Source organism: Neltuma alba, unplaced genomic scaffold (assembly GCF_004799145.2).
Source record: "Neltuma alba isolate B1F8T4 unplaced genomic scaffold, ASM479914v2 tig00012124_pilon, whole genome shotgun sequence".
Classification (NCBI taxonomy): domain Eukaryota; kingdom Viridiplantae; phylum Streptophyta; class Magnoliopsida; order Fabales; family Fabaceae; genus Neltuma; species Neltuma alba.
Window position 1 is genome coordinate 729284 of NW_021636676.1, and position 13998 is coordinate 743281.

The 13998-nt window shown below is 35.0% G+C and overlaps 1 protein-coding gene and 1 pseudogene across 1 annotated transcript; both read right to left on the reverse strand.

The window, feature by feature from the left end:
• Nucleotides 1-1198: 1198 nt before the first annotated feature.
• On the reverse strand, nt 1199-6515 carry LOC114723070 (argininosuccinate synthase, chloroplastic-like; annotated as a pseudogene).
• A 4596-nt stretch (nt 6516-11111) lies between these two features.
• LOC114723071 (protein ROOT INITIATION DEFECTIVE 3) lies at nt 11112-13863 on the reverse strand. Its single transcript, XM_028909214.1, has 8 exons — nt 13600-13863; nt 13401-13514; nt 13066-13199; nt 12810-12954; nt 12511-12713; nt 12142-12263; nt 11671-11858; nt 11112-11470 (listed from the first exon to the last, which is right to left on the reverse strand). The coding sequence occupies exons 1-8, from the start codon at nt 13843-13845 to the stop codon at nt 11267-11269; spliced, it is 1356 nt and encodes a 451-aa protein (XP_028765047.1). The 5' UTR covers nt 13846-13863; the 3' UTR covers nt 11112-11266.
• Between the last annotated feature and the right edge of the window lie 135 nt (nt 13864-13998).

The following is a 13998-nucleotide window of genomic DNA, read 5'->3' on the forward strand; positions in this document are numbered from 1 at the left end:
GTAAGAATTTTTTTGGGTACATTTTCATTTAGAGGTTCAGTAATATTTAATAATGTTTAATAGTCTGAAATATTTTTATAAACAAAGTTTTAATGCATTAATTATGTAGGTTAGAGTTTGTTTTTTTCAATAACACCCAATATTCTAAAATAATTGCTTATACATTTATCACCCTAAAATATTTTTCTAGTAACATTTAGTATCATAAGTTTGAAGTTTTCACTGCTTCTGAAAAAACACTTCAGATAAATTATAGTACTAAAAATTACTTTAGGTTAGGTGTTACTAGAAAAATATCTTAAGATGATAAATATATCAAAAGCTAATTTAGAGTATTGAGCGTTATTGAAAAATATATTTCAGGCTGCTAAATATAACTTAACCCTTAATTTTAATTTTATGCTATAAAGATTATTTCAAGTTCTTGCTGCACGGAGATGTATTATGAGTCGTTATTCAAAAACAGAGGGAGATGTATTATGAGAATGTTTATTTCGAAATTCAAATACGCAAAACCAACATTGATAAGCAAATTCATACAAAATAAGCATGATCGTATTTGCAAGACTGCATCTATAGATCCTTAATATAAAACATTTTACAAAATTTAATAAAATGTTTATATTATACTCTTCCAATCCTTAATATAGGACCTAATTGTTGAGTTGATTTTGATCCTAAATATGAGATATATTTTTCGTATTTATCAGTTTTTTCTAAGTCACCTATATGGATACTCTCTTAACCATAATCAAATAGAAGAAGGAAGAAAGATATTAAGAAAAATGATTATAACATTTTTGAAAAAACATATCATATTTTTTATAATTAACTAACTTGTTTAATTTTCTTAATCTAATCAAATTACTAAATAGATCTTATATTAAGAATCGAACAAATAGCTCATTTTGAAAAATATCCTTACATCTTCCGGCTTTAGCTAAAATGAAGATTTTTATTGTCCTCCTCTTTCTTTATCCTCTAAACAAAGTAATTTAATACTATACCAATCAAAGAATAATTTTAAAAAGTTATACAATTTTTTATATTTAACTAATTATAATTAATTTCTACAATTTAAGAAATGTACTAATAAAGTCTATAAAAAATCAATATATACACTAAAATAGACCAAAAATTTTATGAAAAACAACAAGGTACATAGTACACTACACATTTTCTACACTAGTGAGATAAGGAATCACTGAAATGCCTTCGTACGTGCATTGTTGAAATGTAAGCCAGTGGCTAATATAAAGTCAGTGAAAAACGTTGAGCGCAACAAAACAGGCATGTTATTATTGATCAAATGCACGCAAACAAAACCAACTCCTACATACCCTTCTCAAGCATTGCTCTCACCCTCATTGGAAGGCCATAAAGCCGTATAAACCCGGCGGCATCAGCCTGATCATATATCTGACCACTCTCAAATGAAGAGATATCCTGCCTGTACAGACTACAAGGACTCTTCCGGCCAGTAACAGTAACAGAGCCCTTGTACAGTTTCAAAGTCACAGAACCTGTTGTGGTTGCTGTGATCTTCTCCATGAAGGCATCCATGGACTCCCGGAGAGGATCAAACCACCTTCCAGCATAAACCAGCTCTGCATATTTAAGGGCTAAGGAATCTTTGACTTGAATTGTTTCCCTGTCAAGTGTCAAACACTCTAATTCACGTGCTGCAGTGAAAAGGATTGTTCCTCCAGGAGTTTCATAAACTCCTCGGCTCTTCATGCCAACAAGCCGGTTTTCAACCATATCGATCCGGCCAATTCCATGCCTTCCACCAATATCATTGAGTTCAGAGAGCAAGGATGCTGGTGAAAGCCTCTTCCCATTAACTGAAACAGGTAATCCTGACTCTATCCCAATTTCCACATATCTGCAAGATAGGAATGCAGGTGTTGGAAAGTGTCAAGCCTTGTGAAACTTAACTGCTCTGTGAAGCACTGGCATTAAAATAGGTATGCGACCCAACACAGGAAAAAAATTGCCACACCACAAAATATTCAGTTTTCAACCACAATTTGAAGTGCCATGTTGCTGATGTTAGTGTAGGATACATATCACAGTCTAATATTGTTTTCGACGTTTTGGTGCTTCATAGCATAATACTGCATGCCGTCTTTAATATAAGAATTAAATAACTAATTTGAGGAGATTAGAAAAATTAGCTAAGTTGGTTAACTATAAAAAATACATGTTGAATTTTCTAGACTGCTCTTTGGAATCATCCCTTGAAGAGAAATCCTTACAATTCATATGGGTGTTTTAGAGAAAACATTATAAATTTGAGAGACATCATAAATTGAGGTTTTATATAATTATATTTATAACCAAACTTAATCTCCAACATGTTCTTATATTTAGGACCGGAAATAGTAAGGAGATAAGGATATATTTACTCTGCTTGATTCGGAGCATCCTCTGGATCCACAGACATCATGTAAAATGTCCTTTTTTGGCTCATTTACTGGGTCTTCCAAAATGTCACCCTACAGCGTCACAGATTGCAGAAGCGAGAGAAGAAAACATCAATATCCATATGTCAATTCCAATTTCTAGTTTTAGGACACCGGAAAAAGAACAAAAGTAGATGAATCAAAATAAAGATATGGAATAAAAATCAGGTTGTGCATTTAATTTGATGATTCGAATGTCATCACAATTGGGTTCTTTTAATTATTTCAAAAGGCATCGAGCCATCCTTGAAGAAACAGATGATCCAAGACCAAAAGTAAACTAAAAAGATCTGCAAAAAAGCTTATGATAGTAACATCCGGCCCTAGAAAGAAGATGCCTTAGGATCACTTGCCATAAATTTACTTAAGGAGAATAATCTGTTTGCTATTGTGAAATGCGGAGCAGATATTTTTTACTATAAATCCTAAAATTATACGTCAGATTGACATATAACCATGAAAATTTTTTCAGGCTTTTACCTGAAAGGGAAAAGGGAAGATAATAAAACATGATAGGGCAATTTATACGAACCTCTCCCAAACCTTCCTGAAAATAAACAAATATTCTTCCTTTTTATATTGTAATTTCAGATTAGCATGAAGAGACAGCCTGGTGCATGAAGCTCCCGGGATGGGCAGGGTTTGGGAGGGTCGAACTCACTTTTGGTCTACCATAATTTGAAAAGCAAACAAACAAAAAGACATGACAAATCATTCGATGCTGCTAATTTCGACACTAAACACTTTACCTCATGGCTAAGGTGCCAGAGGTTTCTATCTCTGCTGTATATGGATTTCTTTGTCACAGGAACAGGTACATTATGCTTCTTTGCATATTCAATTGCATCTTCCCTCCCTGTAATGTCCCACTCCCTCCATGGAGCCACAACATTCAGCTTGGGATTCAAAGCAAAGAATGTGAGCTCAAAGCGGACCTAAAGGATGCAAACTTGTGTCAGAAGGAAAAACAATGGCACAGCTAAATTTGTGAACATGATTGTCACTTGTAAGACATGCCTGATCATTTCCTTTACCAGTACAACCATGAGAGACAGCATCTGCTTCAACTTCTTTCGCAACATCCACCATCGCCTATCAGCATATATGCATCAGATAACGATTGTTACAAGTACCTTAGATAATCGTTCATGACTTTTCCCCTTTAGGACTAAAGACTGAAAAAGTCATCAATAATGCCCTGAGAGCTAGCAGACATGTGATATTGGAGAAGAACGTTGAAATTAAAATGCCAATCTTTAATGCAGGGACTAAAATCAAATTGACCATTAACTGAAAAAATGCGATTACAGTCAATACCATTGTTTATATATAACATAGGAACTGATCAACTGTATCGAACTTAGAAGAAGAAATGACAATATACTTTTGCAATAACAGGGCGAGCCATTGAGGTCCCCAGGAGATACTTCCTCTCATAAATTGCACCAGCTCGCAAACAAGGGAATATGTAATCTCGGACAAATTCTTCCTTCAAGTCCTTCACCACCAATTGAGAGGCTCCACTGGCTTTGGCCTTCTCTTCTAGACCTTCCAATTCTTTTAAGCCCTACAAAGTTTAACATTTAATATCAAGACTGCATCAAATATAACATAGGTGTAGTACACTCCATCAGTCATAAGTTTACACTCTCAAAACATCTTTTCTAACAAAAAAGTAGTTTTGATTATAGGAAGTGAGGCCTATTAGTTATAACATACTTGGCCAACATCAGCAGTGAAGCATACGACATCACATCCATAGTTCTCTCTGCAAATTAAAGGTCATCAAAGAAAGGAATTATAACCAGGCATAAAACATCTGATAAATAGGCTTTTAACAGTAAAACCAAAATTAAAAACAAAATACGAATAAAAAATACAACATCAGTGAATTGACAGTGTTATCTACTGTTCATTATCACAAATTACATCCCGAAGACCTTAAAAAGTAAGAACCGCCCCTTTTTCCATCTCATGTTTTTTCTGCAAAACTCCAAGTCTAAAGTTTTGATCTTCTGATGTCTACACCTAGATCCCAATATACAACAAAATGTCGAAGCTTATAGCAAATTGCACTATTCACAAGCGTGCCTTATTCTTTAGACTTCGTGAAATACATAGAGAAATGCATCTAGTTCCCTTAAACAAATCAATTTATTCTTTTCAAAAGATGAATCAACAAATAGAAGACGTAGCCGCTAAGTGAAGTCTTTTACATGGATGAAGGATTTCTAAAGATGAATCAATACTTTTTTAAAAAAATAAGAACCCTAATTATTGCAATTGGGGATATATAAAATTATACGGGGAAATCAAATTTTGCAAACTTGCAATGGAAGTCTTGTTATGGAGAAAAGGGGGAAACACCATACATACCTTAGCCAGGGGACAATGACTGATGTATCCAAGCCCCCACTATAAGCTAGCACAACCTTATTCAATTTTCCACGAAGCCCACTGCCCTTGGTACTGGAAACTTCTGTCTCTGTACCACTGCACGAAACTGCTTTTATTACTGCATATCAAAAGTACTCGTGAGACTTACAAACATGAAACTTCAATCTTGAAGAGAATCAAATTTTTTGATCGGCAATACTATTTTATTAAGTAAGAATCTCAAAAGTATAAAAGATTAGCCACGCATCCAATTTCATCCAACGTAATCCTCTTTTCTTTTATTCTTTTGGCACATTAAAATGTTGAAGGTAGGGAGCCAAAAATGCATGCTCATAATTATTCAAATGAGTTGATGTGGTCATTAATATATACTATCACAAGCTTATTTGTATGGATGTTGTACCATAATTTTGTGACCGCTAAATATCATTTCCTCCAGAAAGCTTAGGCTACTGGGAGAAGGCCTATGAATCATTTTATCGCTTTGCCAATAACTAATGGGCCAATTTTAGTTAATGAAGAATTAAGGCGTAAATGCAACAGTAAATCCATCCCCCAAGTAAGGTATTGATTGAAAGTTTTACTACCATGATATTGTGGTTCGCATGGAAATGGAAATATACAGCTGCTGCTAATGAGATAGCAGCATTGTGTTTATTTCATTTATGACTATGAAATGTCAAAGCATATTATACACTTCACCAAGATGAAAGAATAACAAAAGGATAACAATTGTACGCGGAATTTATAATCCAAGTCAATACAATACTCATTTACAGCTACAATGAGGTGAAGAGTAGTAAACCTCACCAGGAAATTTGTTGATACCAACGCTTGTTCTTGGCCCCAGCTGGATATAAAAGTCGAAAACAAGACCATCAACGTCAGGACATATAGATAGGCTCAAACAAGAAAGCTTGTATAGGTAATTTGAGGAGCAAGCTTTCAGCTCACCTCTCTCAATGATGATGGCTTTGCGCTCCATATATGGGGAAGCAGTAAATGCTCTGAGAATGAAATTAATTGCAAGAAATTAGAAAACAGCCAAGAGCAAATGCAATTCGCGTAACTAAACCGTTTCATTCACAGCTCTCAAAATTCCACCATTTATAAAACAAACGAAACAGGCAAGAGCAAATGCAAAGATCAGATGTTTTCTATCTCCATTTTTCTAAATTGGCATCATTTACTAGAAAACCTCGAGGATGAAGAAATTGAAACATGCAGCTAAAATTTCAAACTTAAGAAAAATAGACAACATAAATCTAAACCAAATGCACCTGTTCTATGTCCCAGGGGAGAAAGGTTGGCGCATGAACAAGGAGAAACAGCTTTCAACTGGGCCATTACTGCAGCGGAATGAATATCAGTAAAACCAGAAACCTTGTAAGGTTTCAGTTAAAGGCTTCGGTATAAATGGGAGACAACCTGCACTTATCAGTGTATTAATGGAGAATAAGTTAACAAGAGACTTAATAGTATAAGTATGGGGATTGAGAAAGCATATAACGAGATTGCTTGAGTAAAAGCTCGGGGAAAATGTGGAAAGCTCAGCCGAGCCGACACGGTGATCCCAGAATCCCAGATTGAGCAATGCTAGAGAGAGCTAAGCGGGCGAAAACTTTTGTCGTTGGCTGCAGCAAAAACTACTGTTTTTCAAAGGAACCGCGGCTGCAGCATTTTTTTCGTTCATGTGGTTTTTGACTTTTTATTTCGTTCCTCGTTGACTTTGTGCTTCTTCTTTTTTTTCCTTCCCCAGCTCGTGTACAATGGGTCTCATAGGATACAATGATACACAGTGGGCCTGAAATTTAAGTCTACTATACTATGATTGGGCCTACCAAACCTTGAACACTGTGGACCCATTATACAAGATACGCAGTGGGCCTGAAATTTAGGTTCCGACAGTATGATTGGGCCTACCAAACCTTGAACACGATGGGCTTGGATCACAATAGAGAGAACCCCATGCTCAGTTTCTTCAAGAATCATGACACTGTACCAAAAACAAAATCATGACAATATTTTCAAAACAGGACAGTTTTTTATGTTAGGGAAAAAAAATAATGGCAATAAAAATGAAAAGAAAGAGAAACAAAACCAATTTGACTTAACTTTCAGCACTCATATTATTAAATAAAATGTCATAAATTATGTTTCCATGGTTGAAGACATCGACACAGTTCTGCTATTTGTTAGGAACAAAACAAGTTAAGTGTGCTGAAAATAATCAGTTTGCAAAATAATCTTGTGAGGAGATGAGGAAATAATGGTAGGAGTATTTCTCTTGTTGATTTCCAAATAAAGAATATTTTTAAACAAGAAAAAAAAAACAACGAATTTTATGGTGAAGTTATAATCAAACACAGATCCACAGATACAATAAAATTAAATTACAACTCGTTGGTTATTTGGGATGAAGAAGATGGCATGGCGGCTATGAAGTCATTGCGTTGGAGAAAGTTGTTAGAAGCATTAAGATGATGATAGTCGGTTACAATCTTAGTTAAGATCTTGCATGTTGGTTGATGACCCCAGTCTACATAAAGGATCCTATTCTATTGGTTTAGGGTGTGAGAGAATGCAATCTTCATTATAAAAGGAGAGGTTAACTTGGATTTCCCACCTTAAGAATTCTTATAAGTTATTGGGTTTGTTCATTACTCTTGTGTAAGGATTAGTTAGTGTTAAACCCAAGCGAGTTATAATGGTTGCATGATCATTGTGCTCTTCTTAGAATAACACATGATTTCTCGTCTTTCTTATTATTTCTATCAAATCGCCATAGTTAACACGGTATTAGAGCCAAATTATGGGCCTATGATGTGTGGTTTTTGTTTACCCACAGTAGCCCAATGTTTGAAGCATAAAGCCCAATGTTGAAGCAGCTGGTATATTGTTAAACGATAGCCACAATGACATTGTTTCTCCTTGTTTCTTGATTTTCCTTCAAATTAAAAAACTTAGAATTGCAAGCTCAAAAAATGAGTTCCCTGAATTGACTCGGGCTCATTCAAGAATGGAGTCCACTCAATCTAAAGAGAAATCATGGAAAAGGAGGTTTTGTACTCATTTTATGTCAACAAATGTGTCCCTTTGACGACCAATGTTGGTTCCCTCGTGGGGTTTCTGATTCAAGGCCTCTTAAGTTTATATGAAGAAATTAAATAAATACAATTCTTTCAACAAAAAAAAAATTTAGGCATCCATCCATCCATTCATTTTATTTTAGTCCTAATTATAAGACCCCAATCCACTTTATCTCCTATATTTGTGTATTTTTTCCAATGTAGTCCCTCTAATAATATTAGTTTTAGCTAATAAACTTGATTAACAAGAATATTTTAAGAAAGACAACCCATATTTATTACAAATAACTAATTTAACTTATTTTTTTAATCTCCTCAAATTAGTCAACTAGCTCTTATAATTAGGATCGAAGGTAGTGAGCTGCCTTGGTTTCCAAGGTACTAACTACGGTCTTTAATATAAGAATTTGTTTGACTTTTATTTTGACCATAAATATATCAATTCACGTTGTCTTTCATATTATCTATTTTTTTCCAAGGCAGTCTTTGTAATAATGGTAGTTATAGTTAATAAACTTGATTAGCAGTGATATTTTAGGAAAGACAGCTTTTAGTTATTTTAAATAATTAACTTAACTAATTTTTTTAATTTATTTAAATTAGTCAATTAGTTTTTATATTAAAGACTGGAGGTAGTATTCATTAATGATCCTATCAAGCAACATGTTGTTTCTTGATTTCAACAATATATCTTGGTGATCGTTTTTTCCTCCCGTTCTTTGCATTCTTTTTCTCTGCAACCGGTTCATGTGTATTCATCTTCTCCTCCAGTTCATTCTGCTGGTATCAGTTGGTATCGTTTGTTTTTACATGTCATATATATTCACTCATTATAATCTCTGAACGTCCGAATATAATCATCTTCAAATTTTCACCATTTGATTTATGTCCCTTTTTTACTTTTTCCAGTTATGGAGATTTATGAGGCAGTAACAGGCATGGCAAACTATCGCCACCATAGTCGGCAAAAATGGAGGTTTGCTTTATAATGTAGCTATGTTATTAACAATGGATTCTGCTTCATTTTACTTGATTTTTTAGAGTGGTTTGGTAATATTGTTTGCTTCATTTAAGAGATTGTATATTCTGATTCAACCTGCTTCGATTAACAACATTAACTCCACCGCCTTTGGTCCTGATCACTCTATTCTCTCTCCGGCTTGTACTTCTTTGGTAATAGTTTTTTTTTTTTTTTTTAAATTCTTTGTTTCCCTTTCGTCTTCTACTGAGTTAATATTGTGGGGGTTAGGAAGCACCGAAGCAGTGCAAGAAGCTCTGCAAACCTGGCTTCCTTGAATCAACATCCTCTGTTCCAGTTTGTTTAAGGTTTTGCAAGAAGCAGATTTTTGGGCATTCTTAGAGTCTCCGTGATCTTTTAAAGTTAAAAAAATGACGCAAGAGAAGACATTTTTGTAAGAGCTGGTAATTTAAGATTTTTTCCCCAAAATTAAATGTATTCTACCTTTTACTTTCTGTTGTGGGATGGATTTTCTTACAACTAAATGCGTGTGTTACAACATTTTATAATTTATAATTGAGAGTTCAACTTAAAATGCTCATATGAAAATTATCTTTGGAACATTTAAATAAAAATTTTAACAATGGGATTCATGTTATCGTCTCCCACAAAACAAATGGGATTTTTGTCATCATAACCATGATCTGTCATGGTTAGGAAATGACTAAACTAGGATTTAAAAAAAAATTGTTCACAGTTATTGTACCATATTACTTTTTTTTTTTGGTTGCCCACCCAGTTCACCAAAGCTTTGCTCCGGCTACATCTGGATCCGACCCGCATTGCGTATCTAACTATGGTGGGTGAGTCTCCCAACAGGGATTTTTGCATACCCTGAGACTCAAACTCGAGACCTCGTTTAAGCAGTACCAAGCCGCTTACCACTTGGACCAACCCCCGTTGGTTATTGTACCATGTTACTTGTGCATTTGACAATAGTACATTAACACTAGTCTGTTTAAAGTTCAGCAAGGGCCATTTCCAAGACGGGCCTGCTTGAACTGGATCGGGCAGAGTTTAACACTTTGGAAAAAGCCACTTGCCCCTTTTTACCCGTAATTAAATAAAACAAAAAAAGACTTTAGGATTTGGGCTCAAAAGCCTGAAGGCAGGACTCAAAATCCCTTTTTATTTTGCTGTTTTAATTATTTTTTAAATTCTCATTCTCATCCCCTAAGTTCAATTCATTATTTCACTGGCTATATAAATGCTAACCCTCCACGCCTCTTAAATCAACAATATTCTTTTTATATTGATTACTATGTCAATGTGTTAAATCAACATCATCAAAAAGCGACATCAATATATACCAACTCAATTTTTTCCCCAACTCGTGTACATGGACCAGATTTTGGACTAAATTCAATTGGAAGTATATGCCCTTCGAAGATATTAGTTTTTACAAATAATATTACCTCTGATCCTACATATAAAAGTTAGTTTGAAGTATGGTTTATACAAAATTAATTTTTATATTTAGGACTAGAGATAGTATGACTTTATTTCTCCTATCTTGTTACTTCTTGCTCATCAATAGTACTAAAATACTATTTATATTACTGGAAAAAAAAAACACTACTTATAACCTACAATCAACACAACTCCTTTCTTTCTTTCACCCTGTGCAACAAGTCCGAATCTGGGGTGTATGAGTATTGAATTTGTTGTATGGTAGTGGAAGTTTTGATGAGCAATCATATGAAGGAGCATGAGCTAGTTGGGCATGACAAAAGACATTTTGAAGAAATACGAATGGGAATTAAGAAAAATTTAGAATGAAAATAGGCTTTAAAAACAGTATATGGAATTTGTAAATATTTTTTATTTGATATGCTTGCTAGATTGATGAAAATAAAGCAAAACAATAATGGACCTTCTGCCATTCTGAGCACTCGCCTTCGATCGCCCCTCACCATAATATTTGAAATTTTGAATTTTACCTAACACGAGTGTAATAGGAATTCCTTCCTAATTCCCTCTGCATACTACTCCTGCTACCAAACGCGATAATTCTAGAGGATCCTCAATCAACAAAGAACCATAAGTCCATGTCCATAGCACATATTTTAAAAAAGAAAAAAAATCATTGCAATAACTTTCTAGAAGCATGACTTACCAATGAATTAAAGGTCGCCAGAAAAGTAAAAAGGTGTAATAATTGGATATTGGAAGCAAAGAGGGTAGGGAAACACTTAAAAGAAGATTATTTTTTGTTACTTCTATGTTTAAATACGGTAGAAACTACAAATTTAAGGCCCTTATCTTAAAATGATGAATCAAGCTTGAAGCTCCTGACTCTAACTCTGAACCTTGGTCTTCTTTTTAGTCATTCTCTTAGTGTCCTTTTCTAAGAGTCTTTGCTGCATCAAGTCTAACAGACATGACTGCAAATATTTATTTATCTCCATCACATGCTTTGCCATCTTTGTTGCCCACACACGATTCTCTATGCTTGTTTCCACCTTCATTTGCATGACCATGTCCAAAGGCATGTTCACTTTCTGCCAACATATAAAACCAATTGAGAACTTTACCTTTAATCATACAGTTGCATATATTCATTTTTTTTTAATTGTCCTGTCTCACTATATAAAGACGAAAGACATCATGTTTTATTTGTATTGTATTAGGATGAACCATGCGAAACTGAATTCCACAGAATGTGTCAGAAATAGTGGTTGCCGAAGGGAAGATGAAAAACCTGCCCATCAAACATGTGCTGGGGACTTCCTAAGGAATGGAGAGTTGTAGTTCCCTTTCCCTTTGATAAGCTGATCAGCTGAGGATACTTGTCGAGAGCAGAGACAGTATACTGATTGGAAGCTTTCCTACGGTTTGATGCAGAGAGCATTGAAGACCGCTGAACAACCACCATATTAGTTATTTTCCCTGATATTAATAAAACCATAAATTTTAAGTTTATAGAAAAAAACTCTAAATTTAATAATTTAAGTATATTCTAAGGACACCATTTGTCCAAATGCCTTAGAAACAAACATAACCGTGCATCTCTTTAGAAGGATTTAAGAAATACTTTCTGTTATCAGAATATCAGCCAAACAGTTAGCATTCTGCCATAAGAAATAATATCTATATATAGGCCAAAATGAATGGCAACTTACTTTACCATAGAAGGGGAAGTATATCAGTGCAAATTAATCGATTGTGTTACCTTTTTCAACATTGATCCTTCGAATAACTGTCCAGCTAATGACATCCCAAATGCAGATAGTATTATCTTCAGAGGCAGATATTAGGCCAGCTTGACCAGAGGTCAGGGCAGTTATAGCTCCACTGCATACTTGACAAAAACCAGACTGACCATCATTACCTCCTTACAAGAATTGGTGCGCACAACTTATTTAAATTGGAATGTTTTAGCCACTCAATGAAAACTGCATCTTTTTCTTTATGTAGCTCATTGACATTACATTTACTGGATGGTAGATTACAAAATGAAGCATTCACAATGCTCAAACGCATAAAAGCCAACTTTGCAGTGTTAGATTGTCATGTGAGAAGCTTCAAGTATCTCTCTTACCTGTGTCCTTTCAATTCAAGTAATTGGTCAGATGCAATGCTGAAAAGTTCTTCCTCCAGATCTACATCAAGCTTTCTACCAATTATATGTCCATTTGCTGATCCAGAAAACAAGAGCCCCTCTCCTTGGTAAAGAAAAATGGAAGTTATTGCCAGATGATGAACATGAGTTTGCACAAGGCGTCCTGTGATAAAATCCCACACCTGTAAGAAAACGGAAAATGCCGTTTTAGCACGTAGAAAGATCCAATGAATGTTATAATTTTGAGGAGTGATAATATTAATGTATTGACTCATCACCTTGCAAGTTCCGTCGAGTGAACTTGATACTAAAACTGAGAAATAATTGCCTGATGTAGTTAAGAGACCTGTTATGGTGGACTCATGCCCTGACAAAGAATGTAACAAAGAAGGCAGGCTTCCAGTTCCTTCCAGATCTAACAAACTTCAACCAACATGAGCATAACAAATGCATCATTATGGTGGTCTATGATTTTTTTTTTTAAACTGATTCTAGAGATCAAAATTCTCAACAAAGAGAAAACTCAGACTTTACCTAATCAAAGACCAAACACATATCATACCATCATCAGAACTAGAAATGAGGAGAGAATCATCATCAGAAAATAACAGGCAGTTCAAAGTTTTACTACAAGCCCTCCAAGTCTTGAGCAATTTTCCACCAGTCACCTACAGATCATCATAAACATACCAAAATTTAAGGTGACACGAATGTTCATCTGAAAATCATATGCAAGCTAATATTATTTAGCTCAGCAAACTTCCAGAATTAAAATTAGCATATGGATACATAGTTTATTGATGAGCTAAATATCCAATCAGTACGCTTTTTTTCTTTGCCAAACATGTAAATTAGGTATATTAGCTTACATCCCAAAGATAAGCATTTCCCGATAAAGCTCCTCCAGCGAGATATGTGCCGTCCTTTGTGCAAGCAAGTGGTCCAATTTCCTCCAATGGGTAGCTCCAAAGAGCTTGTTGAGGCTGAAACCAGAACAAATGGAAAAAAAAATGGAGTTTTCTACTGGAAGTAAATGCTGTGATTTAGAACTTCAACACAAGACATAACCTTGTTCAAAGTCCAGATGCCTATGGCTCCGCCACCTACAGATCCGTGTCTGTTAATTTGCGACGCTGCAATAAACTGGTCCCTTAAGCAAACCACCCCGCTGGAAGGTGAAGCACAGTTTGGCAGGTGAAGAAGTTCCTCTCCTGTGTTCATGTCCAAAATCTTTAACCCTAATCCCATGCTTCTATCACCGCATACGACCAAAAGCTCTCCATCGCTTCCCATTATTTCTCCAAGCGAGCACATTGAATCAGAAACTCCTATCTTTTTTCTTCCCCCCCCCCCCCCCCAAAAAAAATCAGAAACAGATGAATCGCATTATTTATGTGAGGTTATTGGAAGTTTAAATCAGAGAATTTGAGATTCTCATAGTGCAGAATTCTATTCTAACGTTTTCCT

Coding starts and splice junctions, on each gene's coding strand:
- LOC114723071 (XM_028909214.1), bottom strand. CDS start 13,845: ATGTGCTCGCTTGGAGAAATAATGGGAAGCGATGGAGAGCTTTTGGTC. Junction 13,200..13,400: donor GAAATGCTTATCTTTGGGAT/GTAAGCTAATAT, acceptor GATGATCTGTAG/GTGACTGGTGGAAAATTGCT. Junction 11,471..11,670: donor AGCACATGTTTGATGGGCAG/GTTTTTCATCTT, acceptor ATATGTTGGCAG/AAAGTGAACATGCCTTTGGA.